The sequence below is a fragment of the Panonychus citri genome, unplaced genomic scaffold, assembly GCF_014898815.1.
Source record: "Panonychus citri isolate SS breed McGregor unplaced genomic scaffold, ASM1489881v1 Contig00023, whole genome shotgun sequence".
In the NCBI taxonomy this organism is placed as follows: domain Eukaryota; kingdom Metazoa; phylum Arthropoda; class Arachnida; order Trombidiformes; family Tetranychidae; genus Panonychus; species Panonychus citri.
In genome coordinates, this window is record NW_026515428.1 from 496,896 (window position 1) to 520,964 (window position 24,069).

General features: G+C 30.7%; 8 protein-coding genes across 9 annotated transcripts; 3 read left to right on the top strand and 5 right to left on the bottom strand.

Moving 5' to 3' along the window:
* The first annotated feature begins 303 nt into the window (after positions 1 to 303).
* On the top strand, positions 304 to 1,863 carry LOC128395304 (hepatic leukemia factor-like). Its single transcript, XM_053355721.1, has 3 exons — positions 304 to 754; positions 1,143 to 1,291; positions 1,369 to 1,863. The coding sequence occupies exons 1-3, from the start codon at positions 728 to 730 to the stop codon at positions 1,643 to 1,645; spliced, it is 453 nt and encodes a 150-aa protein (XP_053211696.1). The 5' UTR covers positions 304 to 727; the 3' UTR covers positions 1,646 to 1,863.
* On the bottom strand, positions 1,864 to 3,323 carry LOC128395287 (inositol oxygenase-like). The gene is made up of 2 exons (XM_053355696.1): positions 3,005 to 3,323; positions 1,864 to 2,924 (listed from the first exon to the last, which is right to left on the bottom strand). The coding sequence occupies exons 1-2, from the start codon at positions 3,116 to 3,118 to the stop codon at positions 2,160 to 2,162; spliced, it is 879 nt and encodes a 292-aa protein (XP_053211671.1). The 5' UTR covers positions 3,119 to 3,323; the 3' UTR covers positions 1,864 to 2,159.
* Positions 3,324 to 6,987: 3,664 nt separating this feature from the next.
* Positions 6,988 to 9,927, bottom strand: LOC128395275 (uncharacterized). 2 transcript variants are annotated; one of them, XR_008326586.1, is made up of 7 exons: positions 9,511 to 9,927; positions 8,649 to 8,803; positions 8,498 to 8,569; positions 8,333 to 8,418; positions 7,850 to 8,236; positions 7,522 to 7,626; positions 7,264 to 7,405 (listed from the first exon to the last, which is right to left on the bottom strand). XR_008326586.1 is itself a non-coding variant. In XM_053355684.1 (6 exons), exons 1-6 carry the CDS (start codon positions 9,592 to 9,594, stop codon positions 7,203 to 7,205), a joined length of 987 nt encoding a protein of 328 aa, XP_053211659.1. In that variant the 5' UTR covers positions 9,595 to 9,927; the 3' UTR covers positions 6,988 to 7,202. The 2 variants fall into 2 exon arrangements, 1 of the variants encoding a protein (XP_053211659.1); XM_053355684.1 differs by lacking the exon at positions 7,522 to 7,626 and having other exon boundaries at positions 6,988 to 7,405.
* Positions 9,928 to 10,079: 152 nt separating this feature from the next.
* LOC128395296 (protein l(2)37Cc-like) lies at positions 10,080 to 11,554 on the bottom strand. The gene is made up of 5 exons (XM_053355708.1): positions 11,392 to 11,554; positions 11,095 to 11,256; positions 10,876 to 11,018; positions 10,674 to 10,790; positions 10,080 to 10,577 (listed from the first exon to the last, which is right to left on the bottom strand). Exons 1-5 carry the CDS (start codon positions 11,474 to 11,476, stop codon positions 10,269 to 10,271), a joined length of 816 nt encoding a protein of 271 aa, XP_053211683.1. The 5' UTR covers positions 11,477 to 11,554; the 3' UTR covers positions 10,080 to 10,268.
* Positions 11,555 to 14,956: 3,402 nt separating this feature from the next.
* Positions 14,957 to 16,721, top strand: LOC128395523 (uncharacterized). Its single transcript, XM_053355958.1, has 2 exons — positions 14,957 to 15,358; positions 15,822 to 16,721. The coding sequence occupies exons 1-2, from the start codon at positions 15,048 to 15,050 to the stop codon at positions 16,552 to 16,554; spliced, it is 1,044 nt and encodes a 347-aa protein (XP_053211933.1). The 5' UTR covers positions 14,957 to 15,047; the 3' UTR covers positions 16,555 to 16,721.
* A 55-nt stretch (positions 16,722 to 16,776) lies between these two features.
* Positions 16,777 to 17,535, bottom strand: LOC128395533 (PI-PLC X domain-containing protein 3-like). The gene has a single exon (XM_053355968.1). It carries the CDS (start codon positions 17,377 to 17,379, stop codon positions 16,777 to 16,779), a length of 603 nt encoding a protein of 200 aa, XP_053211943.1. The 5' UTR covers positions 17,380 to 17,535.
* A 593-nt stretch (positions 17,536 to 18,128) lies between these two features.
* LOC128395513 (uncharacterized) lies at positions 18,129 to 21,496 on the bottom strand. The gene is made up of 11 exons (XM_053355946.1): positions 20,851 to 21,496; positions 20,476 to 20,715; positions 20,304 to 20,409; positions 19,978 to 20,231; positions 19,821 to 19,911; positions 19,649 to 19,741; positions 19,405 to 19,570; positions 19,128 to 19,333; positions 18,926 to 19,052; positions 18,461 to 18,862; positions 18,129 to 18,385 (listed from the first exon to the last, which is right to left on the bottom strand). The coding sequence occupies exons 1-11, from the start codon at positions 21,119 to 21,121 to the stop codon at positions 18,254 to 18,256; spliced, it is 2,088 nt and encodes a 695-aa protein (XP_053211921.1). The 5' UTR covers positions 21,122 to 21,496; the 3' UTR covers positions 18,129 to 18,253.
* Positions 21,497 to 22,515: 1,019 nt separating this feature from the next.
* LOC128396654 (uncharacterized) lies at positions 22,516 to 23,917 on the top strand. The gene has a single exon (XM_053357274.1). The coding sequence runs from the start codon at positions 22,619 to 22,621 to the stop codon at positions 23,783 to 23,785; it is 1,167 nt and encodes a 388-aa protein (XP_053213249.1). The 5' UTR covers positions 22,516 to 22,618; the 3' UTR covers positions 23,786 to 23,917.
* The last annotated feature ends 152 nt before the right edge of the window (positions 23,918 to 24,069 follow it).

Consider the following 24,069-nt stretch of genomic DNA (forward strand, 5'->3'; position numbering starts at 1 on the left):
ATTGTTATCAAGGTTAACAATTAACTTAAATTTGTTTTAAAAAAATTGATCAATTGTAAAATCTATTAATAATTAATTTATTAACTTAATCCATGACAATTAATAACATGTGCTCAGTGATTAATGTAAATGGTTAATCATAAATAATTAAGATCACATTGAAAGTTAATCACAATCACCAGATACATGAAATTAAACCATCACTTTTGTTTTAAATTGTCATTAATTGAATACATAATAACAATTAAGAATCGAGACCAATGTAGCAGTTAATTGATAACATTTAATTTGATTAATTCAAGAGACATAGACAATTAATATCAACAATAATTTACAATTTAAAATCAAATGTTTGTAGACACAAATTAAATCAATCAACGTGACTTTATGTTAATCAACAAATCAATATGATCACAGCAATTTGAATCCTCTTAATCCTCACGTTTTATAAATCACACTGATCATAATCATCATCAATTGAACACTATTAATAAATTGTTAGGAGATTCAGAGAAATCAGTGGACAATCAATTAGGATAAATTGTTTGGCATCTATTTAAATGGTCTCATAATTGTGATTAACCTACAATTAACATCTTGGGAAAAAAATTGTTCATCAATCTAATTGTGAATCTGTTAATTGTTACTCTGTGAAAGTGTATTCATATTGATCATAATCAACAATTAAGTGTTCAACAACTAATCAACAATCAACAAACTAATCAACATGAAAGGTTACATGGATAAAATTGAGGTTTGATTGTGAATTTAAATTAAAATAAACATTTTCAACCACAAACAATTAATTTCGTAATTTATCCCAATCAAATTAATATTAATTATTGAACTTTTTGTTTCTCTCCAGTTTCTTGATTACTGTTTATGATCAACCAACAATCAGATGATTATAAAGAAAAATTTTACTTTCTAATCAATGGATTATTAAGTTAATCAGCAATATAATCAATTAATTTAGATCAATGAATTAGACCAAAAAATGAATAATTAATTAATGTGAAAGATTAAGAAATTAACTTTTTGTTAAATTGTTTTGTTTTGTTTTTCTCGTGTAAATTTTTTAATTCATTGTTAATTTTTTCCCACCACAATTGAACACTACAACTAATTTAAATGATAATTAGAACCACAACAACAACAATCAAAATTATCACAATCATTTTACCAACAACAATTTAATGAATTTGGATGAATTTTTAATCGAGAATGGAGTTGATTTTAATTATATAAACGCAATCAGAGAGGAATCAGCAAAATTAGAAGTTGAATTCAGGTAAGAATAACAATTAAGACATCGAACCGAAAAATTAGATTTTTCAACTTTTCGATTTATTTTCTCCATCATTCTAGTCCACTGGACATTGCATTGGCCACTCGACCAGGAAGTGATGCTAATTTTGACCCTTCTAGTGCTCGTTTCTCTGAAGACGAACTTCGACCTCAGCCAATCATGAGAAAATCAAGGAAACAACATGTGCCCGATACTCTGAAAGACGCTCGATATTGGGCTCGAAGGGTCAAGAACAATATGGCCGCTAAAAGGTCAAGAGAAGCGAGAAGATTAAAGGAGAATCAAATTGTTCTAAGAGCAAGTTACCTCGAAAAGAAAATGAATCTCTCAGGGTGACACTCGATAAATTACGCCAAGAGAACGATAATCTCAAGAAGATGATCGATTCGGATTAAGAACTTTTTTCTCTCTCATCGAACCAAAATTCAACAATCATATTCATGATTCTTATTTCATTCTAATTGTTATTCTAATCTAATTAATATATACACATCGATTGATCGTAACTCTAATTGTTTGTCTTTAAATTAAAATAAATTGTTTCGAAAAACTAATTTCAATTGTTGATTATTTATATTTATATTGATGAGATTTAGTCAGTATTGAGACAATTACATTTACACAAGGATTAATAGGATTAAGAGTAAAGATAAATACAATTATAATGAGTAATGGATAAAGGATAAGGTGAGAATATATTGAGGATAATAACATAACTAAATTAAGAAACAATTAAGAAATATAATCTTGAGTAAATATTTAAAGTTTGTGGTTAAGATTTTAGACAATTAAATCTCAACTGATCCAGAAGATGTTGATTGTTGATGAGTGTAGAGAGTTTTAATTGTGATTAGAATTTCACCTTACCAGGAATATATTTATCGATAAGTGATTGATAATAAGGACGAAGTTGATCAATATCGGGAACGATTTCAGACTTTGTATACAAGTCGAACTTATTAAATTCCCTAATCCATTCCAGCATCGCTTTATCCTTCTCATTACATAGATACATATAATCACCTGACATGTGCCATGGATAAAATGAATGATATCTAATACAATAAAGAGCTTCCTCAGGTAATTTCATATTTGGATGGTTAACCAGAACTCGATACAAGTATTCATCATGGCCCCAGGACATTTGAACATTTTCCAATCCACAATTAGCATTGTAAACACCATACTTAGTATTATACCTTGAATCATATGCATCCGGATTAAGATTAAAACTTGTCTCTCTGTAAACAATTGAATCAGCGTATTCACAGCCAACCGGAAATGTATCACCGACAACTGACCATTGAGGTTCACCATAAAAGGCCATTACCTTACCAAGATCGTGAATTAGTCCAGTTAAATGAAACCAATCAAGGGTCGGATGTTTCCTCCTGATCTCTTCAGCGGTTTGAAAGGCATGGACAATGTTTGGCATGTCCACATCGGGATCCGATTCGTCGATCAGGTCATTTAATTTTTCCAAACCTTCCATAATTGTTAATTCCATTTTATCAAATTTAGTCCATTGGGCCAATTTTCGAGTTGCAAAGTCCAAAGTTTGGTGAGTGTGCATTTTAAGGTAAGTGTTTTGGACTCGCTTTTGAATTGGATCATCCTGAGGAAAAGATTAATCAACAATCAACAGGTTAGATTACCAATATATTAACAGACATGATTAATGATTAATTAACTTACTTGATTAGTTGTATATTGTCTGAATTGTGTCTTCTCTTTAACCTCTTCAGGTCGATGTAGTTCTGATGGATCAATAAGACTTACTTTAGGTGAAGACATTGGTGTTTGGATCATTTTAATACTAATTGTTACAATAAAATTAGATAATTAATCGTAATTATAATGTACAAATTTAAAGGGTTGAAAAGTTTTCTGATGAAAACAGAAAAGTTTAACACTCGATTTAGATGATTATTTACTTTGATTTTGATGTTGTATTGAAATTGATCACTTTTTCATTTCAATCACAATTTAAGGTTTTTAATTATGGTTGATTGTTGTTATTTGCCAATGTTTAAATACTTAATTCAGTTGTTGATTGGAAGATTAGATTAAAGTTAAATGAGGGAAGAAACAATTTCCATGGGATCTCTCATAGGGATTTTCTCAGCCATTTTACCAATGGTTCCTCCTCAACTCCTTCCTCCTCCTTCATCATCATTTCTCAATCGTTTCTCAACAATTAATCAACGTTAATCTAATCATTGTTTCAAGAGATCTCTTGATCATTAGACTTAATCCGTATACTTATCACTTATCCAGTTCTCTTAATCAAATCTCTATCTCTCATTCTCTGTCCTCATCAATTGATTATCTTAATTTTCTGTGTGGCCCTCACTCTTACAATAAGTTTTTACCATTGATTTTCAATTGATGATTAATGGAAGAGGCAGAAAACAAATCAGATAATCTCACCCAATGGAGATGATTTAATCTCTTATAAAATATCACCAGGAAAACTAAACATTAAGATCTGATTCAAATAAGTTTGATTAATCTGGTTCTCTCCGGTTAATTGTAATTTAATTGTCAAGTGTCGTTGATTAACATTACATCATCAAAGATTCACCATTGGAATCGGAATATATTGATTGTCATTAATACTTTTTTTCCCAATCGACAATAGACTCGCTCACTCTCTCTCTCTCTCAGTCTTAATTGTTGATTGTTGATGGTCTCTAATTATCACCATCTGATTGTCATAATTAAAAGATAGTTTACTTAATTGTTGAAATGATTTATCGTTGAAATTGTTTTCTCGCCAATTTTTATAACTAATCATTTGTTTCCGCAACTTCAATTTCAATTTTCAACGATTCCGATAACAATTAGTTAGCTAAATGTTAATCATGTTTTAAATTGATGACCATTAATCAATTGATTGACTGGTGTTAATTGTTATTAACATGGTTTCCATACTTATTACTTATCACTTTACAATCAATTCTCAATCTTAATTGTTGAATGAAATGAAAAATATTATGATACAATGTTAAACAATTAAGGCAATTTATTAACTAACGAAACAAAAAAAAATTGAATTAACTTTAATTTTTCACCATTTAGATATTAATTTATTTTGACAACATATAATTTATTATTATTATATTATTATTATTTGTTGATTCCGGAAACTGGATTTAGCTAATCATCAACAATTCAAATTGTTGATCAAAATTTAACTTCTTGGTCTTTGAGATTAACTTTAAGATGGTTAATTTTTTTTTTCAATTAAATCATCAAGTTAATCCAAAAGTAAATTGTTGATAATTTGTTTATTGCTCAAGGCTTTTACAATTAACAGTTAGATTATTATTATTATAATAATAGTAATTGGAAAATTAAAAATCGTTAATCATTAATTTGTATCAAAGATCAGATTAATTGTGGCAATTTAAATAATATTGATCAATCAATTGATTAACTCAAACTTTTATTAATCTCATTTTGAAATTAAATTATTAGGAAGTCACAAGTTTTGATTGATTTGAATTTAAATAAATCTAATTTTCTTAATTATCCCTTTTAATTGAATTTAGTTTATTTGAATTGAGCACAATCAGCTGATTGATGAAAAAGTGATCAGAAACTTTGATTGTTATTACAATTATCTAATTGTTGTTGTAACAGTTAAATTGGTCACCTTGGACTTAGATTATACAATTAATTAACTGATTAGGACCAAGATTAACGGTAAATTTATTAATAATACAAATAATGATCATGATGATTTAATGATTAACTAAATTTTCAATGTCTCTTTTTATATAAGGATGAAAAAAATTAATCTCCACAATTAAGGGTAACAATTAAAGTTAATTCTTTGACTATTGTTATGCTTTTAACAATTTACAATTCGTTAATTGTAATCGAAATCAAGTGATTAATTTTTTTCACCTTCTCTTTTAAGGTTTGGATATTTTTAATTGTACAAATTTGGACTAAATTGTAAATTGAACATGAAGAAATCATCAGTTAATCATGATGATGATTAAAATCAACAGAAAATTAAATTTTGGATTAAGGTGTAATCCATATTTGGTTATTCAGTTCCAGTTAATCTGATCCCAATTAAGTTGACCCAACAAATGATTAACTCAATTGATCTTGATTAGTAAATGATCAACGATGACAGGTAATCACTATTATGATTAAAATCGAATTGAATTAATTGTAGTTAAACAATTAAAAGTAATTTGCTTTATGATTGTTGTTGTTTTTAAGCAACTACAAGTACAGTTGTTGCAATATGATTATGATTAAAATCAATTGAAACACTTAATTGTAATTAACTGTCTCGTGTCTCTTTTCTCGTGTTAATTGTACTGAGATGAAATTAAAAATAATCAACTAATCATATTTACCTTTCTTAAGTAGTATCTAGATTAACATTATCTAATTGTAATAGTTAATTGTTGAATCTTTTACTTTGCACTTTAATAGATTAACTTTCAATCAAGATGAATTCAAATTGGTGACAATTAACTTATACTTACATAGAGTTTGTGTCGATTGATATTCAAATTAATTTAATTGCAAATGGAAATCATGTTTAGCTAATTGCGGAATTAACTTTTTTATTTTTATTTAGCTACAATCAGATCATTAACCTGATTGTGATTGTTTATAATTAAGGAAATTTATTTACTCTTTTGATTGATTGATTGACATATTAACTGTTTGTAAATCTATTGATTTCTCATCAGTTTGTTTGGTTAATTAAATGAAATTTACAACAATCAAAGAGTATCAATACAATTACCAAAGATGTTACAATTTATATCTAAATCAATGATCAGGTAAATTGTTACCAACCGTTAATTGTTTACTCTTAAACTATACATTCAAATGAATCATTAATTCAGTTGAATTCAGTTAATTGTGAAGAGATCTCTTGACCGTACAAGAGATCTCTTCACAATTAAAGTTAATTACTAAGGGAAATGTTTAATTGTAAAAGTCCTCCAACCGAGTGAAACAAAAGGATCAACTAATTGATTGTTGATTTAATTTGTTGACAGGGTGAAGAAAATTAAGAAAATCACAATTAGCTAATTAGGTGCAGATCTTGATTACCTTAAATCAAGTGAATAACAAAAACAACAACAACAATTAAAGTCACATGCTTATTATTAGTCTAATTATTTAACGAAAACGAGGAAACAATCAGTTGATTAATTAAGGAAATCTCCAAATCAATAAGACCTTCAGATGATTAGTTGATTGTGCTGAGGATGATTCATATTAGTTTACAATTAGTTGATTATTTTGATCAAAACAAAGCAAAAAACGAGGGAAAATAACTTGACACTAGAATTGATTTAGCTCTTAATTGTTGTTGATTGTGATTGAGTTAATTTTTTCATCCTCTGATTACAATTGGTTATCAATATTAAACAAGGTTAACCTTGTCTAATCCACTTGAATTAAACTCCAGCAATTTAACACGAGATTGATTAACTAATCTGATTGTCTAAGTATTATGGTTTAATCATAATCAAAATCATCTAATAGATAAATTGTTTATCAGTTGCTCATTTAATTACGTTTAATTGTTTCAATTAAGAAATTTGTTTTCATTGAAACTTTTACTTTCTCTTTAATCAATGTTATGTCACTTTGGAGTTTAATTTAATTGATAATAAATGAAACAATTAATCAAATCAATCAAAAGAAATGTTTTTATTGTAAAATTTACAATTTAAAATAATTTAATCATCATTACACTTATCAGATTGCAGTTTAATTGTTTAGGAGTTTACGATTATGTAAAAATTTGATTAGTTCAATTTAATTGAACTCTTGTCATTGATTAATTGTTGATCACCTTAATTGTTGTCTATAAACAGAATTAAATTGTTCAAATTGATTAATTGTGCTAAGACAATGAGCCGGTTTTTTGATATTTTTCCGCTTTCTTATTAACAAATCCCAGCGATCTTCCAGCAATTAGTTGATTGTTACGTTTTAAAAGTTCAAGCGATGATTTAATTGTTGAATTATCATTAAGATAATCAGTTGATTTCTTTCTGGTTGAGAAAATATCATTGATTGAGAAAAAAACAGGAGGCGATGGGAAACCTATGGAAAAATTAAATAGAAGGAGAAAAGATCAACAATTAAGAACAATTTTCTAATTCCAATTCCAACAATTTACAACAACAATCAACAATCAGCAATCAAATCAATATAATTACGTTTGTACGATCGAGACAATTTATCTTTCAAAATCAAAATAGAAAGATCCATTTCTTCATCCGATTAATACTAACAATCAGTTAATCAACTAATCACTAATCATCCTGTAAATCATAATAATAGAAAATCATTAATTAGTAATCATCATCAAAGTAATAGATTAACACATCTTAAGCTTAATGATTAAATCTGAAAAAAAATTGATTGCCAATCTTGATTGATTGAAAGAGATTGATTTTAATTATATCCAATTTTTTTACGATAAGTTGATCAATCAAATTTGAAAGAGTTAACAACAATTAAAAATTACGAATTGAAAATGTTCACCTTTTCTATTGGTCACTTTTTTGGTCAAATTAACGGAGGTGCGACTTTTGGACTTGATCTGATCGGATTGAAATGATTGTGGTGGCAGCGATGATGACGGCGGTGGTTGATTGATACTATTATTTATCGGTGGAAGCTGAACCGGCTTGGGTCGCCGTATTGATGAATTAGAGTCATCCCGACTTCTGGCTGAATAAGATGAAGATAATACAGTTTTAATTGTTGATTGTAATGGTTGTAAGATGATTGAGCGAGATGGACGAGGTCCATTTTCCCCACCAAGGGTCACTTTGATTTCCTCGCCGAAACTTTCGCGACTACTTAAAGTTACTATTGAACGAGATGTTCCTGACGATGATTTAGATGTTGTACTGTTATTTGGATGATCTAAATTATTTCGAGACAATAATTAGAAAATAAATTTAATTACAGAAGAAAATTTCAATTTGAATGTTGTTGATTAAGTTAAATTCAGTTTCTTACATGATTGTTTTGCTGAGAATCGAGATGTTAACCTTGATGGATCCCATTTAAAACTATCACTTGATCCTTTTGAAAATGAACCACGACTTTTGGTAGGAAAAGTGAAATTAAAAATAATTTAGATTAATTTAGGTTTAAATCTGATCAAATTAACTTAATTGTTACCTTGACTCAATGTTGTTCCAGTTACTTTCCGTTTGGTTTGAATACTTTAAAAAGATGGCACCTCGTTCACTCCTTGTTGATTGTTTTCCATTGAAATTTAATTGATTGGATTAATTTTTCTGTTAATATTTAGATTAGTTAATCAACTTACTCGGTAAATTTGATTCTAAATTTTTCTCTCCATTGTAAACATTCATTGATTATTTGATCTGTTAATCCTTTCGCCGGAGATTTACCAAGTAATACAATCTTATCAATTGTCGTCAAATAATTTTGTAACCACTGATCATGTTCCAGATCACATTCCTATTAGTTAGAAACAATTAACCACAATTAGTGTACCGTTAATTTATCAATTAAAACTCATTGATAACAGTGAATGACAAATTTTCGTATACAGCTCAGCAATAATTGATTGAGAGGTTAATTTGATTTGACTGTTAATCAAATTGATTGGTTATTAAGATCAATTTATATTCTCTAAATCAAAATCTAATGAAAGATAAAAAAGTTGCGTTTGATTGAATCTAACATGTGGTTGTATGGACAACGACGGTTTTGGCCTGGTGCTTAGAGATGATTCAGGTCAGTGTCTTGAAAAGTCAAGTACTCATATTGTACTTACTAGAACCAATTCTCTTCTCTGCAATTTCCAACTCATTTAACTGAATTGGTTCATCTGAATTGTTTATGAGTATCAGGCCAAACCCGTCGTTGTCCATACAACCACATGTTAGATTCAATCAAACGCAACTTTTTTATCTTTTATTAGATTTTGATCAAAACAAATACAAATTGATCGTAATAACCAATCAATTTGATTAACAATAGACGTTTATGTCTAGCACCATAAATTAATAATAGATGATGATAAAAGATTATCAACCAAAATGGTCACTTGATCGTTGAAAATGAGATGGGAAAAAATGACCAAAGGATTGAACAAATTAACTAAATCATTGGAATCAAATTTGATTTCAACTTATGGAACAGTTAATTAAAGGGAATCTCACCTCACCAAGGGAATAACCACTTTCTGTTGAGAAACCACCGAGTATGGAGAAAGTGTCATCAATATTAATTATGGAGTCACTCATATCACAATTAGAGAGAAATAAAATTAAATAATCGTTAAAATCTATTAATCTGGAAAAATTGGTCAACCCATTTGGTCAGTAAATGTAAACACAAACCACCAAGAGATTCACTATTCAGGTGAATCACAAATGGATTCGGAAGGAGAAGAGAAAAGGTTAGAGTCGATGGCCTCAACTCGAAATGTCCAAAAATCGAATCGTAATTATATCTTTTACCTTCTCATTCTTCTTCATGAGGTGTGGATCTCTCTCTCTCTCTCTCTCTCTCTCTCTCACTTGTCTACAATTTGTTTCCATGGAAATTGAAATGCAAATGAAAACAAAGAAACTCAATCAATTGGAAACATTTTATATTCTTAATGACTTTCCGATTATCTTCTTGTTTCGTGTCTTTGATTAGTCCATAATCCGAATATGACCACTTTCTGATTTCATCATTTTCCATCTCACTGATTAATATATTCACTTGGAACAATTTAATGGGATTGGTAGAAACTAGAGATAAGTTTTAATCATTTTTCTCTTCTTATGTTGACACACTGTTTGCTTGGGATACTTGGAGATGAGAAGAGCGAAAAATTACAAAAAAAGAGAAATGGGAATATATTGTTACTATTGGTTACAATTAATTGAACGTAAGGTTCTCAGTGGTTTTGATTTGATCACTGGACTGATCATGATGGTATTTGAAGAAGGGCATTTTGAGTGGATGGTAGATAAACAACATTTCGTGACCTTGATAGAGCAGCGGCGATTTCTTCGGCTGCTTCCAATCTACGAAGTTCAACTAAAGCTTCACCAGCTTTACCAAATGCTGCAGCCAACAGAGCAGCGGCTTGTGAATCTCCCTCAGCGGTGATAATTGCAGCAATTTTTAATTGTTCAGCCTTTTCTACTAAGAAACGAGCCTTTTCTGCATCTTGTTGGGCTACTTGTTTCATCTCAACAGCAGCGGTAAACTCACGACCGAAAGTCAAATGAGTCTAAAGATTATCAAGGAAAAAAAAGAGAAAATAAAAATTAGTTCACCTTTTAATTTACTGCAAACAATCAATTTATGAGAAGAAATTTGTTCTTACCAGTGAAATATCATCTAATAAGAGACCAAACTGAGCAGCTCTTTCTGTAAGCTCTTCACTGACTTGTCGAGACACCAACTCTCTTTGGGTGATCAGTTCACCTGCATCGAATTGAGCCTATTAAATTAGATTTTTAGAAAATTAAATTCTTGTTAAACCACATGGATTTTCAATAAAACTCATTTTGCAAATAGATACTCACTACAACAGCTTTAAGGACTTCATTTGTGATGGAAGGTAAAACACGTTCATCATAATCAACACCAAGGCTTGTGTACATTTTTGGTAAATTTTCAGGGACCGGTCTGAATAGAATACGCAATGTGATATTGACATTCTGTAAATCTAATAGAGGGAGAGAGTTATAATTAGTAATTTGAATATTCAATGAAAAATCACAACAGAAAACAATAAGATTTACCTTTACTACCAGTAACAACCGGTACATTCCTGGGTCTTGAACGAATATCAAAAATGATGGGTTTCTGTACCCATGGAATCAAAAAGTGAGTTCCTTCACCAACAACGTTAGGTTTAATTCCAGAGAATCGATCAAAAATGACTGCCCTATGGCCTCCGTCAACTAAAATAAAATAAAATGAAACCAAATAAGTGAAACAATTAAAACATAACCTAACCCAAAGCAATAACTATAAAAACCATTGCCAGGAATTAACAGGAAATAAAAATTATATTAAACAACAAGACATTTTCTTACCATTGTACAAAGCACTATTGACAATACCACCTGCAAGAGCTAACCCAAGACCTAATCGTCCAATTCCAGCTAAAATTTGAGCCATAATTAGTTAACAACAATTAGAAAACAATCAAATTTATTGATAACAACAAACATAAAATAAGAAAACGTGATTGTATTTTATTAGCGCCTTCTGGCGAATGCATTATACATTATTCTTCAGGGTTAACTGAAGGTCCTTGCGGACACTGAACTAGTCGTTCAGTTTTCTGGGTTAGTATTTTGTGAATTTGTTTAAGGTTATTTATTTTCATTTTGCAGTTTGTTTTTTCATTTAAATTCCATGATTCTAACCAATATTCTCTCGTGCTATTACAGTGTTTTAAGTAGTGATCGATGTTTCTTGTTTTTCTTTTCTTATCATTTATCATTTGGTTGAACATGTTTATCTCTGTGATTAGGTTGTTTAGCTGTTTTAAGCTAATTTCCTGGTAATGGCTATACATTTTTTCCATTGGTTCTGGAATTAGTATTGTAAACATTGATGGTTTTCTATTGCTCATTATCAACTTTTCTATCTTCTCATTTAGATTTACTTTGATGTCATCCAATGTGTTTATCCGATTCTTTAGTTTTATCGTTCTTCTTGGTTCCACAGGTATCATGTTGTTTATTTCCGTTGCCTTCCAAGTGTAAACACCCGTGTGCATTTCGAGCATCTTAATTATCATTCTCGTACTGATTGAATTTGGAAATCTTATGATGTTTGTTGGAAGTTCGAAGTTTACTCTTGTGTTCTTATATTTACTGATTAACATGAAGAGGGCTAGAAGTGTCGTTCTGTTTTTCGTTCCATCCATTGTTTCATAAACTGTTTCTTCCTCATCCAATGAGTATTTGTTTGATCTTTGCTTGATTCTAACCGTTGGTAACGCTGAATATTTCATTTCTCTTTTCCAGAATTTTTCCACACTCGATTGATTTGGTTCCGAAAACGTGATTTGTTTATCATTTATTTTGACGATGGGCCAGTTTTCCAGATTAGTTGATGTTTTGTTTATCGCGATGATTTGATTTCGAAGCCAATGTTGTACTGGATTTTCCAAACGAAAGAGTATAATTGGTGACCAGTTTGATGATCGTTTACTGAGGTTTAGATTTCGTTTTAATCTCTTGTTTACAATTTCTTGCAGGTTGTTAATCAGATTTTTGTAGTTTCCATTTCTGTAGATTGCATGTGGTCCAAGATGGTAAAGGATCGAGTTCGTGTGTGCTGATATCACCATTCTTTGATAATGTATTGGTAGGTTGTTAATAACTCGGAGCTGTGACTGAATTTTACTTTGATGTTCGCTGATGATTCTGGTTAGACTTGTTTCATTGATTGGGTAACCCAAGTACCTTCCTGTTATTTTTTGATTGGAGTTTTCCGGATGCTTGATTATTTTCGTTTTACTGTCATTTAACTGTAGGTTTATTTTTAGCAGTTCGCTTTGTACAATCAGTTTTTGATTTTCCACTTCACTCTCATTTGTAAGTAACACAATATCATCTGCAAAGGCAATTAAATTAACTTTCTTTCTAACACAGTTTCTAATTGCTTTGTTTAGGCCAATAACAAAGAGAATTGGACCCAGAGACGATCCCGCTGCTGTTCCAATGTCATCCGATTTGTATTGAATTTGATTATTTTCACAGAAACGTAAGATTCTGTTAGTGTGAAATGATCTTATCATTGAGATCGTTCCTTGATCGACATACCGACTCAGTTCTTCCAAAATTGTTTCCATACAAATGTTGTCGAATGCTTTTGTTGCATCGAGGGATACTACCAGACCATTTTCGAGGTGTTCTCTTATTATTACATGGAAGTCATCATTGTTTACTACTGAGTTGTAAGCAAATTGTGTGTTAGGAATTATTATTTCCATTAGTACTTTTTGCACTCTCTTTGTCAGGATTTTGTCATAAACTTTCAGGATGTAATTTGCGATTTTAATCAGCCTGAGATTTCCATCTGGTTTGGGTATATAGTGAGCCCCGAAAGTCTTTATCTCTATGGGAACGATTCCATACTCGAATGATTGTTCAATTGCTCTTATGAGATTAATTTTATTAGCTTTCCATAATTTTTCCACATTGTTTTTGTGTAGTTATCAGCATTACCGGATTGCGATCGAAACGTGAAGTTCATCATCATCTCCCTCTCTGAGTTGCTGATTTCTGATCTGTACCCTGTCTCTGTCTTTAGTTCTGGTTTTTCTCTACTGAACTCATCTAATTTTGGTTTCATTTTTCTACTATTTACTAGATCAAACAGATCATCTTTTTTTCCTATTAGTTTCTTCACCATGTTCCACATTTTTTCTGAATTATTTCTGATTTTGAACATGTACTTTCTTGTTCCTTTTTTACTTCCTATTCTAACTTTTAGACATTTTAGCTCTAATTCTCTTATTCTTTGTGGGTCTGCCTTCTTCCTTTTGAGTTTCTGAATTTTTCTCCTTAGCTTTCTAATTCTTCTATTGTTTGCAACTTTTTTCCTTCTTCTAAACTTATGATTGACCTCTTGTACATCGATGAGCGATTTAAAGAGTAGTCTGAAGTCAGTTACGTGAGCTAATTTGATTTTGTTTCTATTTGTTATTGATTTGTGAGTTAGTTTTTCATCTTGGATAAATCTATTCTGTGGTTTAAACTTTACTGTGTAGAGTCTATGATCAGCTAAGAATGGGCCCTCAATTATTTCAGTTTCATTGACATTGGTTAGTACAATATCTATCCATGACTTTCCAGAGGGTGATTGTGAGAAATAACAGTTGTTCCGATCGTTAGATGGCTCTCACATCGAGGGGAGAAAGAGCAAAGTGCGAAAGAGGCAAAAAACTGCCGAAAGAGAAAAGAATTTGTATCGACCATCGATCATCGAGGATAATCGATACCGTCGATAGCATCAAAAATTAAAATTGTCACTTGAGGAAAAGTCTATTCGTCCACGAAGTTGTGGACATTCAGCACACGCGACTATTTGTCCACAATCTTTTAAATATATCATTAAATTAGCAGAAAATTTGAAAATAAATTTGTTAGTCCAGTGATAAGGTGAATGCCCATAGAAATTTTATCTAAGGTTCGAATCTTGTTTAATATTTATTTTTTTTTAAGAATTAAAGGTTAATTTCTTAATTTTTCAATTTTTTTTATTTACCAAAGCTTTCTAATTAGATTATTAGATAGATTGTATTAAGGTTAAATGAAAATTCAGATATTTCCATCAAATAGACAATTTTTATACTTTCTTGCCCATCTTTCAATCTTAATCAAATTTTTATTCATTATTAACATTTAATTTCTGGTGCTCTATTTTTAACCTCATATTTAATGGACTAACATGTGTTAACAAAGTTTCTAATGTAGATTTGCTTTGAAGCTATTGTTAATTCTTTTCTTGGCAATTTAATCAACTTAATTAAGTTAATTAAGTTAAAAATTCGACTTGGACCCGATAATATTTGATCCTAATATCGAATAATATCCGATAGGATCAGATACATAATGTGGACATTTAGGGCTTACCGTCACTTGAAGTTCAAAGTTTGAATGTTTATTTGAAAAAAAAACGTGTTATTTTTTTTTTGTTTTTTATTTGTTTGGTGTTTTTTCTGTTCCTCAAAATGGATTCTTATGTTGATCGATCGGCGATTGATGATGTTATTAAAGTTTTCAAAACTTATTCCAAAATTTGTGAAAAGAAAAAGAAAACCAATCTACTTTCTGTTGATGATAATAATGACAAAATTTATCTGCAGATGAGCTTCAAATTACCACCAGCAAATAGGACAACTTATATAAACAATTATCGTCCTCTTCCACATCCATACCTTAATTTAATTGATCCAACAATTTGTATAATTGTAATGGATCGTAACCATGAAGGTTTACCCGATCGGGATTATGATCTTCGGATTACCAAGGAATATTACGAAAAAAGGGTAAGGCTCAAGATATGTCCGTAAGCTCAACTTTTCTACTTTCAGTTGACGTTTTTTCGGCTTACGATTCGCGGCTTTCTAGGAAAATGATTTAATTTAATTGATTAGTCGATTAATTCAGCAATCTAAGATTATTTGACGCCTTGTGGGTATAGCGGGTACATGTTAGTCCACATTTAACAATGAAATAAAAGTGATTAGCGAAAGATGTGGCTAATCAGCTGTCGACCGCTAACATTACATGAATTGTGTGATAGTTTGATTGTCTCAGGCCCTCCGGGCCTTCCTTTGTCCATGGTGACCCTTAATAGTGAAAACCTAACCTAACCTAATTTAAACAAACACAATTAATTGAGAAATTCAGTTAACTTCCATATGTAGCTGTAATCGTAAGCCGAAAAAAAGTCAGCTGAAAGTAAAAAAGTTGAGCTTACGGACATATCTTGAGCCTTACCGAAAAAGATTGATTGAAGCTGGTATTTCCAAGGATCTGATAAAACATCGACTCTTCATCTTACCAATGAGAGAATTACTAACCGAGTATCGGTTGCCAATAATGAAACGTCGTCTTGCCTCATCATTTAATGTATTTATGGCCGATTCTCGGTTAGTCTCAAATAGATTTAAATTGTTACCCAAATTTTTAGGAAAAAAATTCTGGATTGAAAAGAAATGTTTTCCAATTGGAATCAGTTTAAAATACAAAAGAAAACACCTGAAAAACTCATTCAATAAAGCGCTTGGAACTTGTTCCCTTTATATAACTGGACATGGACCCGATTCAAGTGTAGCATTTGGGCTTTCCAGACAATCGGAAAAAGAGCTAGCCGACAATTTAGAATTTGTTTGTAAATCAGTTTATAAAACTTTCGGTAAAGCAATCCAATTATTGAAGATCAAATCAACAAAATCATTGGCGATACCATTTTATGCTGATCTCAATCAACCCATCGAAGAAGTGAAAAATATAATTCCACGAACAGTTCGACTTAATGCCAATCCAGTCATAGATGAGCATCCATTCTACGACAATGCTGAATTGATTGTTTATCCGACTGGTAAAACTGCGATAAAAAGGCCCCGCAATTGGACTCCAGAAAGTGATGAGGAAGAAGATGAAGAGTTTTATCGAAATCCATCATCATATGGGGCAAATCAGAATGGAGGTTTCAAGAGACAATTTAACTAAGCAATTAAATGACATGAAAGAGAAACTTTTTTTCTATGGCAATTAGATTGCGAGCCCTACATGTAAATCACTAGATATGTTTTGTTTTGTTTTGTACAATTAAATGTAACACAATTGTCATGATTATGTGTTTGTTTGTTGAACAATTAAAATGTCAGTGAATTTAAGTAGATGACAAGAAATGAATATAAAATGAATGAGAATAAGCTGATGTCATTACAATTAACGTTGATCAAGGTAATCGTAGTTAATTAAAATTGTCCTTTTGGCAAGAATATAATCATTATAATCAACAAAATCAGCCATGATTATGTTTGGTTTAAAATTGGTCTTTTTAACTTCCAATAGCCATTCTTCAATTTTCTGGTTCCCAGTTTTGGAGAGTCGAGAGTAAAGGTTATTACAAATGTTTCGAACTACCAAAGCTTTGGACGGAGACAAAATGGCCTGATGAACAAAGAAAGTATCGGACGGACGATTAGAAAAGCCATTCCATAAATAGAGGATCAACTTTGAAGGTAAAGCTGTATTAGCCCAAGGATTTGGTAACATGGTACTAGGCCAAAGTTCGTTGTATCGGGCAGAAAGGTCATCATTTCGATAGACGATTATTATTTGATATCTTTTGGCCCACATTTCAGCTAAAGTTAATTCATCGAGTCGTCGATATTTAACATAAGGACATATCTTATTGCCGAGTAATTGAATGAGATTGTTAATCAAGGTAACATGTTGAGCTTGTGATACCGAATGGAAATGTTGAAAATCAAGGAAAACAATTTCCCGCTCATTAGAATGGAGAAAATCTCTTATTGATCTTAACATGGTAAGTATTTTATCTCCATATAAACCATGGACAAAATATAGCTCATTGTCAAAAGGGTCAGAGGCCGTTCGAAGGTCAAAATAACGAATTCCATGGTTAAGTTGCTCTTTGATGTCAACTCGTTGGGTTTTAAACCATTTTTTAATCACAAAGCGACCAGTTAATTTAGGAAATAAATGAATTGCAGTTAATTAAAGGGAATCTCACCTCGCCAAGGGGATAACCACTTTCTGTTGAGAAACCACCGAGTATGGAGAAAGTGTCATCAATATTAATTATGGAGTCACTCATATCACAATTAGAGAGAAATAAAATTAAATAATCGTTAAAATCTATTAATCTGGAAAAATTGGTCAACCCATTTGGTCAGTAAAGTAAACAAAAACCACCAAGAGATTCACTATTCAGGTGGATCACAAATGGATTCGGAAGGAGAAGAGAAAAGGTTAGAGTCGATGGCCTCAACTCGAAATGTCCAAAAATCGAATCGTAATTATATCTTTTACCTTCTCATTCTTCTTCATAAGGTGTGGATCTCTCTCTCTCTCTCTCTCTCTCTCTCTCTCTCTCTTGTCTACAATTTGTTTCCATGGAAATTGAAATGCAAATGAAAACAAAGAAACTCAATCAATTGGAAACATTTTATATTCTTAATGACTTTCCGATTATCTTCTTGTTTCGTGTCTTTGATTAGTCCGAACATGATTAATTCTTCCGATAGTCAGATGGCTTGTATCGAGATGCAAAAACTTTTTCTCTAAAAAAGTAAAAATTTCGAGAAAGTGTGAAAATCGCCCAATTCAGCAATTAACTTGAATTTGAAAATAAAACAACATTTAGGTTAATTTTATTCGAAATATTTAACACATTAAATTACTCAATCTTGTTTGTTTTTCTTCGTTTAAATGACGAGATGATACTTTCAACTGGACCAATTACAAGAAAGTGAAAAATTAATCCAGAAAAATATCCAATGGCAATTAAGAAACTTAAATCAGTAAGGAACTAATCAAGAGAAAAGAAAAGAAGAAAAAATTAATATTAATTTGAGTATTGCAATTAAGATAATCTTAATCTTACCCTACTATCCAGATAAACTTTAGTTTTATTTGCATAAAACCAAATGTACAAAGGCCAATGGGAAAAATAAGTGGCCCTCGAGGCCGCTAATGATAATTTGTATAAAACCGCATTCGATTGATGCAATTTCTCATTTCGAACCGGTTTCTCGTCGATCAATTTATTATGGTTAATGTCCAATTTGACTTTAGATTTAATCATAAGTTTATAAACTCGCTCATCATGGAAACCTAACCATCCAATCCACGCAAAACCAACGGACACAACGGCTTTACAAATAGTCGCATGAAGAGCGTACCAAAAGGGGGTAGTTTCGATCTTTAATACATTCCATAATCCTGGAGAATAAGCTGCCAGAACAATTAAGATAATCAATAGAACTGTAATTAGCCGAGAAATGATCTGCATGAAAAAGAGAGACATTGATTAGTTTAAATGGTTAAAATAATTAGAATCAAGGAATACCTTTGATAGACCAATAGATGAACTTGGATTCATCCAACAATGATAAGTGACCATTAGTGCCAATGAATAAGCAAATAGGTGAGATTCTGACCTAAGGTAAGTCTTGGTGATGTAACTTTCAATTTGTCTAACGAAAATGCCAAAATTTTACAAAATAATCAATAAAATGGAATCGTAACTATTTAAAACACTCAATACTTACTCCCAATGTTCAAACTTATAACCAGCTAATCTGTAGACGAAATTATTTGAATAATAAGTGTTAAAGACAACAGCAAGACCGATAATCATTACGATTGTATTTAGGACATAAGCAGTTCGAGGACTTTTCTTATATAAATAGACGAAGATCAAAGCAACAGCAAAGAGATGGAGCTCAGCGTCCATTGACCAGAATGGACCAATACACTTGACCATAGAAATGAAAAAAAGGAAAACAATCAGCAAATCAATTCATCAATCAATCTACAATCAATTACCATATCATAAGCATTCTGATAATTGTGAATATGTAACAAAGTGTACAACCAATTAGAGGCACAAACATCCGATCTCCATTGAGTATGATAAGTATAAACTGGACCAGTTCCCAATAAAGGTAAGATAATTTTCAAATTGATTGTAACAATTAGCGCAGGCCAAAAACTGGTGGAAAAATTGAGAAAATTCAAAAAGTAACAATTTAGATAATCATAATCAACCTGATCATCTACATGTAATTACATGATGAGTTTCTTGATGAAAATCCAAACGTATGTGGTTATCGGTGTGTCCACTTCAACAATTGACCAAACATGAGTACCAGCAGCAGTAGCACTGAATTAATTGTAGATTGTTTTTAATTGTTAGTTAATCATTTCTAATTTCTATTAATTGGTGACAACAATTAACTCACCCAAGGTAAATTAATCCACCATAAAGCCAATCACTATTAAATGGTTGATAAGTCCATTGAGAAATGAACTCTCTTAAAGTTGATAGACTTTCTAATTACAATTAATCAATTGATTAACTAAAAATATCTCAAACAATTAAATGTTCAAATCACTCACCTGTAGTGTAAAGTAAATTAGATATACAAATCAAAGCAAATGAATGAACCATTTGAAATATAATTGAAATTAATATTCTAAAATAGTCAATTAAACTGATTCTATTGTTAATTTGATTGTTAATAAGATTACGATTAGTTGATTGAATAGTGAAATGTTTCAACCATTTGAAACGATTTACTTTATCAAAGAAATTAAAATGGTCCAAAATCGTTGTAACGACAACGATCAAAACGATTCCAGATAGGAAGAGACTAATGAGACAGAAATTAATCGATTAATAAACAAGTTTCATTGGAACAATTAAGAGAAAACAATTAACTAACAATGATCCGAATTGAGAAGAGTTTGATTTACTCAATCGCTCCAAGAAAGTAGAGGGAACTTGACAGCCATGGAAATAAACTTTCTGCCAATCATATGATTTAATTGCTGGAAGAAAACAAACAATCAACAGGTTAGTTCGGTTAATTGTTGGTTAATCAATTGAACTTTTACCTGAAGTTATGAGATAATCAACTTGATCAGGTGTACAAATGCTCGGCAAGCAAAATCCAATGTGAATTGTTGTATTGTAACGAAGGGAAAACCAATGTGGATATAAATTGTTGTCCATTGGGATTACGGAGGCTTGACAATAATGAGTTGATTGTAGTGATAAACACTGATCATATCCCTCTAAATCAGCGTATGAAATTTCAAACATTTTATTTGGAAGGTGACTTGATAAGCTGAGCACTTTGATTTAGTTTAAATTGTCGAGAAAATTGATTCAGAAATAACGAGAAAAAATTAATGGACATCGGTTAATTGCTGGAAGTAAGTTTGATCTAATTGTTGTTGATGTTAACTGTTGATCAGTTGATTACTTACATTTCAGAGCTTCCGGATTATCTGATTCAATTAAATCACTGATATGTTTTAATTTAGATAAACATTTAGGTGTTAAATTGTTTAATTCTGTTCTGTTTGATTGAATGTAATTCCAAAATATACCAGAGAATCCGAGTTTAATTAAGGTTGATTGATTGGGCTTAGTCAACAATTTACTTTGAGAAACTTTACAATTTATTGAGTTTGTTAATCCTAAGATAATTAACAAGATGGACAATTGATTTATCACAATCAAGGGAAAAGAAGACATTTTTTTTGGGATTAAATTGAAAGTTTTATGATGAAACTAAATCATAGAATTGGAAATTTAAGTTGATGGTTTTGGATTGGAAAGTTAATCACAATTAGGAAGTAAATTAAGAGATGAATTAATTAACACTGAAAGAAAATGAGTTGATGGGTAAGATGAGAAATTGAATTAATTATGATTGTGATCGAGTGAGTTTCCAAGTTCAGATGGGAGGAGATAAATCCATAGGAATTAACTAATCGATCAAAGGACATCCAGTCAATAATTAAGAAAGAAATTAAAAATCTAATTAGTGAAACAATTAACGAAAACAAACAAAATTCTCAACCGATATGAATTAGTCAATTGAATTATTATAATTATGACCTTTCCAATATCAATTGATACACAAATTACATCAATAAATTAACAGTGGTAATAATTATCGATCAACGTAGTTAATCAACAATTAGAAATCAAGTTTCTTCAACTGGCTTTCCCCGAGTTAAAATTAAACATTAACAATTATGTTTTCGAGTTGTAATCAACAGTAACAATTAATTACAAAGGGAAATTTATTTCAAATGATTTACAAACTTTGATTGTTTCTATTAAGAATAAGCAACACAATCAATTCTTAATTGTAATTAACTTGAAGCCAATTGCTTTTTCAAGCTAATCCTTAACAGTTAACCTGTTGATTCTGGATTAACAAACTGTAATCAATTTGATTTTGATCAAGGTCAAAATTGCGATTAAAATATTTTCATTTAAATTAAAAAGCCCGAGAGCTAATTAAATAATGAAATGAAAAAAATTAACTAATCAAATCGTATTGAAAACAAACAATTAAGCTAAATGGTTTGTTAACTTTTCATTAACACCAAACAAATCAAATTAATTTTGTTTGCTAATCACTAATCACAAATCAGTAAATTTAAATAATCTCAATAATAAGACAATTAATTTTTTAATTCTTTAATCAGTAAACTTTTCAGTTCCAATGAAAACAAAATAATCACTTCAAGTTGAATCATAAATTGCACAATCAATGAATTAATTAATATTTAACCTTCAAAAGTGTAAATCCTTCAACGAGACAAATTAACTTGACTAATTAAGTAAATTTAAGATCAATCAAATATAACTTTTCGTTGATATTTCAATTAGTAATATTTTCACTCCAAGTTGATGAATTAGTTTTCAATCAAGTGATTGATGAAAATCTATTCAATGATAATCTAAATTAATTGTCTACCCAAGGAATAAAATTAAGATGAAAAGTATTCACAATTGGACTTGAGAAAGTGATGAGGAAGAAGATGAAGATCGAGAAAAAGAACTTTGAGAAAGAATTTGAATTACGCGCGTTTCGTTTTCTCTGCATTTGGTTAGGTGGCGAGAGAGTTTTTGTTTACTCATGTGGTTGAAGTTCAAACGTGTTGATAATTTAAAGAAAACGTGTTGAGTTAATTTAATTTAATTGTTTGGTTAATTGTGTTTTTTGTTTCTTCCAAAATGGATTCTTATGTTGATCGATCTGCAATTGATGAGGTGGTCAAAGTATTCAAAAGATATGCTGAAATTTCCATTGAGAAATCATGTGCATCAGTAGATCAAGTTGATGGTAAAAAGAAAAAAAAAGTTAATTTACTTTCTGTTGGTGAAAAAGAGGATAAAGCAATGGCCTTAGCTGGATTTGGAAAAAATGATAAAATGTATCTCCAGTTGAGCTTCAAATTACCACCAGCAAATAGGACAACTTATATTAACAATTATCGTCCTCTTCCTCATCCATACCTTAATTTAATTGATCCAACAATTTGTATGATTGTAATTGATCGTAACCATGAAGGTTTACCCGATCGGGATTATGATCTTCGGATTACCAAGGAATATTATCAAAAAAGATTAATCGAAGCTGGTGTTTCAGAGGATTTGATTAAACATAGACTCTTCATCTTACCAATGAGAGAATTACTAACCGAGTATCGGTTACCGACAATGAAACGTCGACTTGCCTCATCATTTGATGTATTTATGGCCGATTCTCGGTTAGTCTCAAATAGATTTAAATTGTTACCCAAATTTTTGGGACACAAATTTTGGATTGAGAAGAAAAGTTTTCCAATTGGTATCAGTTTGAAATACAAAGGAAAACACTTAAAAAACTCATTCGATAAAGCGCTTGGAACTTGTTCTCTTTATATAACTGGACATGGACCCGATTCAAGTGTAGCATTTGGACTTTTCAGACAATCGGAAAAAGAGCTAGCCGACAATTTAGAATTTGTCTGTAAATCAGTTTATAAAACTTTCGGTAAAGCAATCCAATTATTGAAGATCAAATCAACAAAATCATTGGCGATACCATTTTATGCTGATCTAAATCGACCCTTCGAAGAAGTGAAACATCTAATTCCACGAACGGTTCGACTTAATGCCAATCCAGTTATAGACGAACATCCATTCTACGACAATGCTGAATTGATTGTTTATCCGACGGGTAAAACTGCGTTAAAACGGCCACGCAATTGGACTCCAGAGAGTGATGAGGAAGAAGATGAAGAGTTTTATCGAAATCGGCATGATGACAAAGACGAAGTTCCTGTTACCAAACGTGTCAAGAGACAATTAAAACAAAAAAGTAATGAAATTGAAATGAGTAAAGAAGAAATTAAATGAAAACATCCTCATCCTTTTTTTTGCTATTCTATTAATCACATTTTCAGGTGAACAGTAAAACATTTGATTTTTTCAGATCATTAATTGAGCAATTGAATCAAATTTTCTTGATTAAAATACTATCGAAAAGTATCTCTGATTGATTATAACCTTGAGATTTTCATGAAAAACAATCAATGGAGTTGATTGTTTATCCAAACTTAATTTTCCATCAACCACCCATGTCGAGTTTGAATCAACTGTGAATGGGAACAATTAATTATCCCCGGATCGTATTGATTAGT

Coding starts and splice junctions, on each gene's coding strand:
- LOC128395304 (XM_053355721.1), top strand. CDS start 728: ATGAAAGGTTACATGGATAAAATTGAG. Junction 755..1,142: donor GTTACATGGATAAAATTGAG/GTTTGATTGTGA, acceptor AATGATAATTAG/AACCACAACAACAACAATCA. Junction 1,292..1,368: donor AAATTAGAAGTTGAATTCAG/GTAAGAATAACA, acceptor CCATCATTCTAG/TCCACTGGACATTGCATTGG.
- LOC128395287 (XM_053355696.1), bottom strand. CDS start 3,118: ATGATCCAAACACCAATGTCTTCACCTAAAGTAAGTCTTATTGATCCA. Junction 2,925..3,004: donor GACAATATACAACTAATCAA/GTAAGTTAATTA, acceptor TCTTTTCCTCAG/GATGATCCAATTCAAAAGCG.
- LOC128395275 (XM_053355684.1), bottom strand. CDS start 9,594: ATGAGTGACTCCATAATTAATATTGATGACACTTTCTCCATACTCGGT. Junction 8,570..8,648: donor TTTAGAATCAAATTTACCGA/GTAAGTTGATTA, acceptor ACAATCAACAAG/GAGTGAACGAGGTGCCATCT. Junction 7,406..7,849: donor AAAAGTGACCAATAGAAAAG/GTGAACATTTTC, acceptor ATTTTTCCATAG/GTTTCCCATCGCCTCCTGTT.
- LOC128395296 (XM_053355708.1), bottom strand. CDS start 11,476: ATGGCTCAAATTTTAGCTGGAATTGGACGATTAGGTCTTGGGTTAGCT. Junction 11,257..11,391: donor CAATAGTGCTTTGTACAATG/GTAAGAAAATGT, acceptor ATTTTATTTTAG/TTGACGGAGGCCATAGGGCA. Junction 11,019..11,094: donor GGTTGTTACTGGTAGTAAAG/GTAAATCTTATT, acceptor TCCCTCTATTAG/ATTTACAGAATGTCAATATC.
- LOC128395523 (XM_053355958.1), top strand. CDS start 15,048: ATGGATTCTTATGTTGATCGATCGGCGATTGATGATGTTATTAAAGTT. Junction 15,359..15,821: donor ATTACCAAGGAATATTACGA/AAAAAGGGTAAG, acceptor TGAGCCTTACCG/AAAAAGATTGATTGAAGCTG.
- LOC128395533 (XM_053355968.1), bottom strand. CDS start 17,379: ATGTTAAGATCAATAAGAGATTTTCTCCATTCTAATGAGCGGGAAATT.
- LOC128395513 (XM_053355946.1), bottom strand. CDS start 21,121: ATGTCTTCTTTTCCCTTGATTGTGATAAATCAATTGTCCATCTTGTTA. Junction 19,571..19,648: donor TTCATCAAGAAACTCATCAT/GTAATTACATGT, acceptor TTTTTCCACCAG/TTTTTGGCCTGCGCTAATTG. Junction 18,863..18,925: donor CATCTATTGGTCTATCAAAG/GTATTCCTTGAT, acceptor TTTTTCATGCAG/ATCATTTCTCGGCTAATTAC.
- LOC128396654 (XM_053357274.1), top strand. CDS start 22,619: ATGGATTCTTATGTTGATCGATCTGCAATTGATGAGGTGGTCAAAGTA.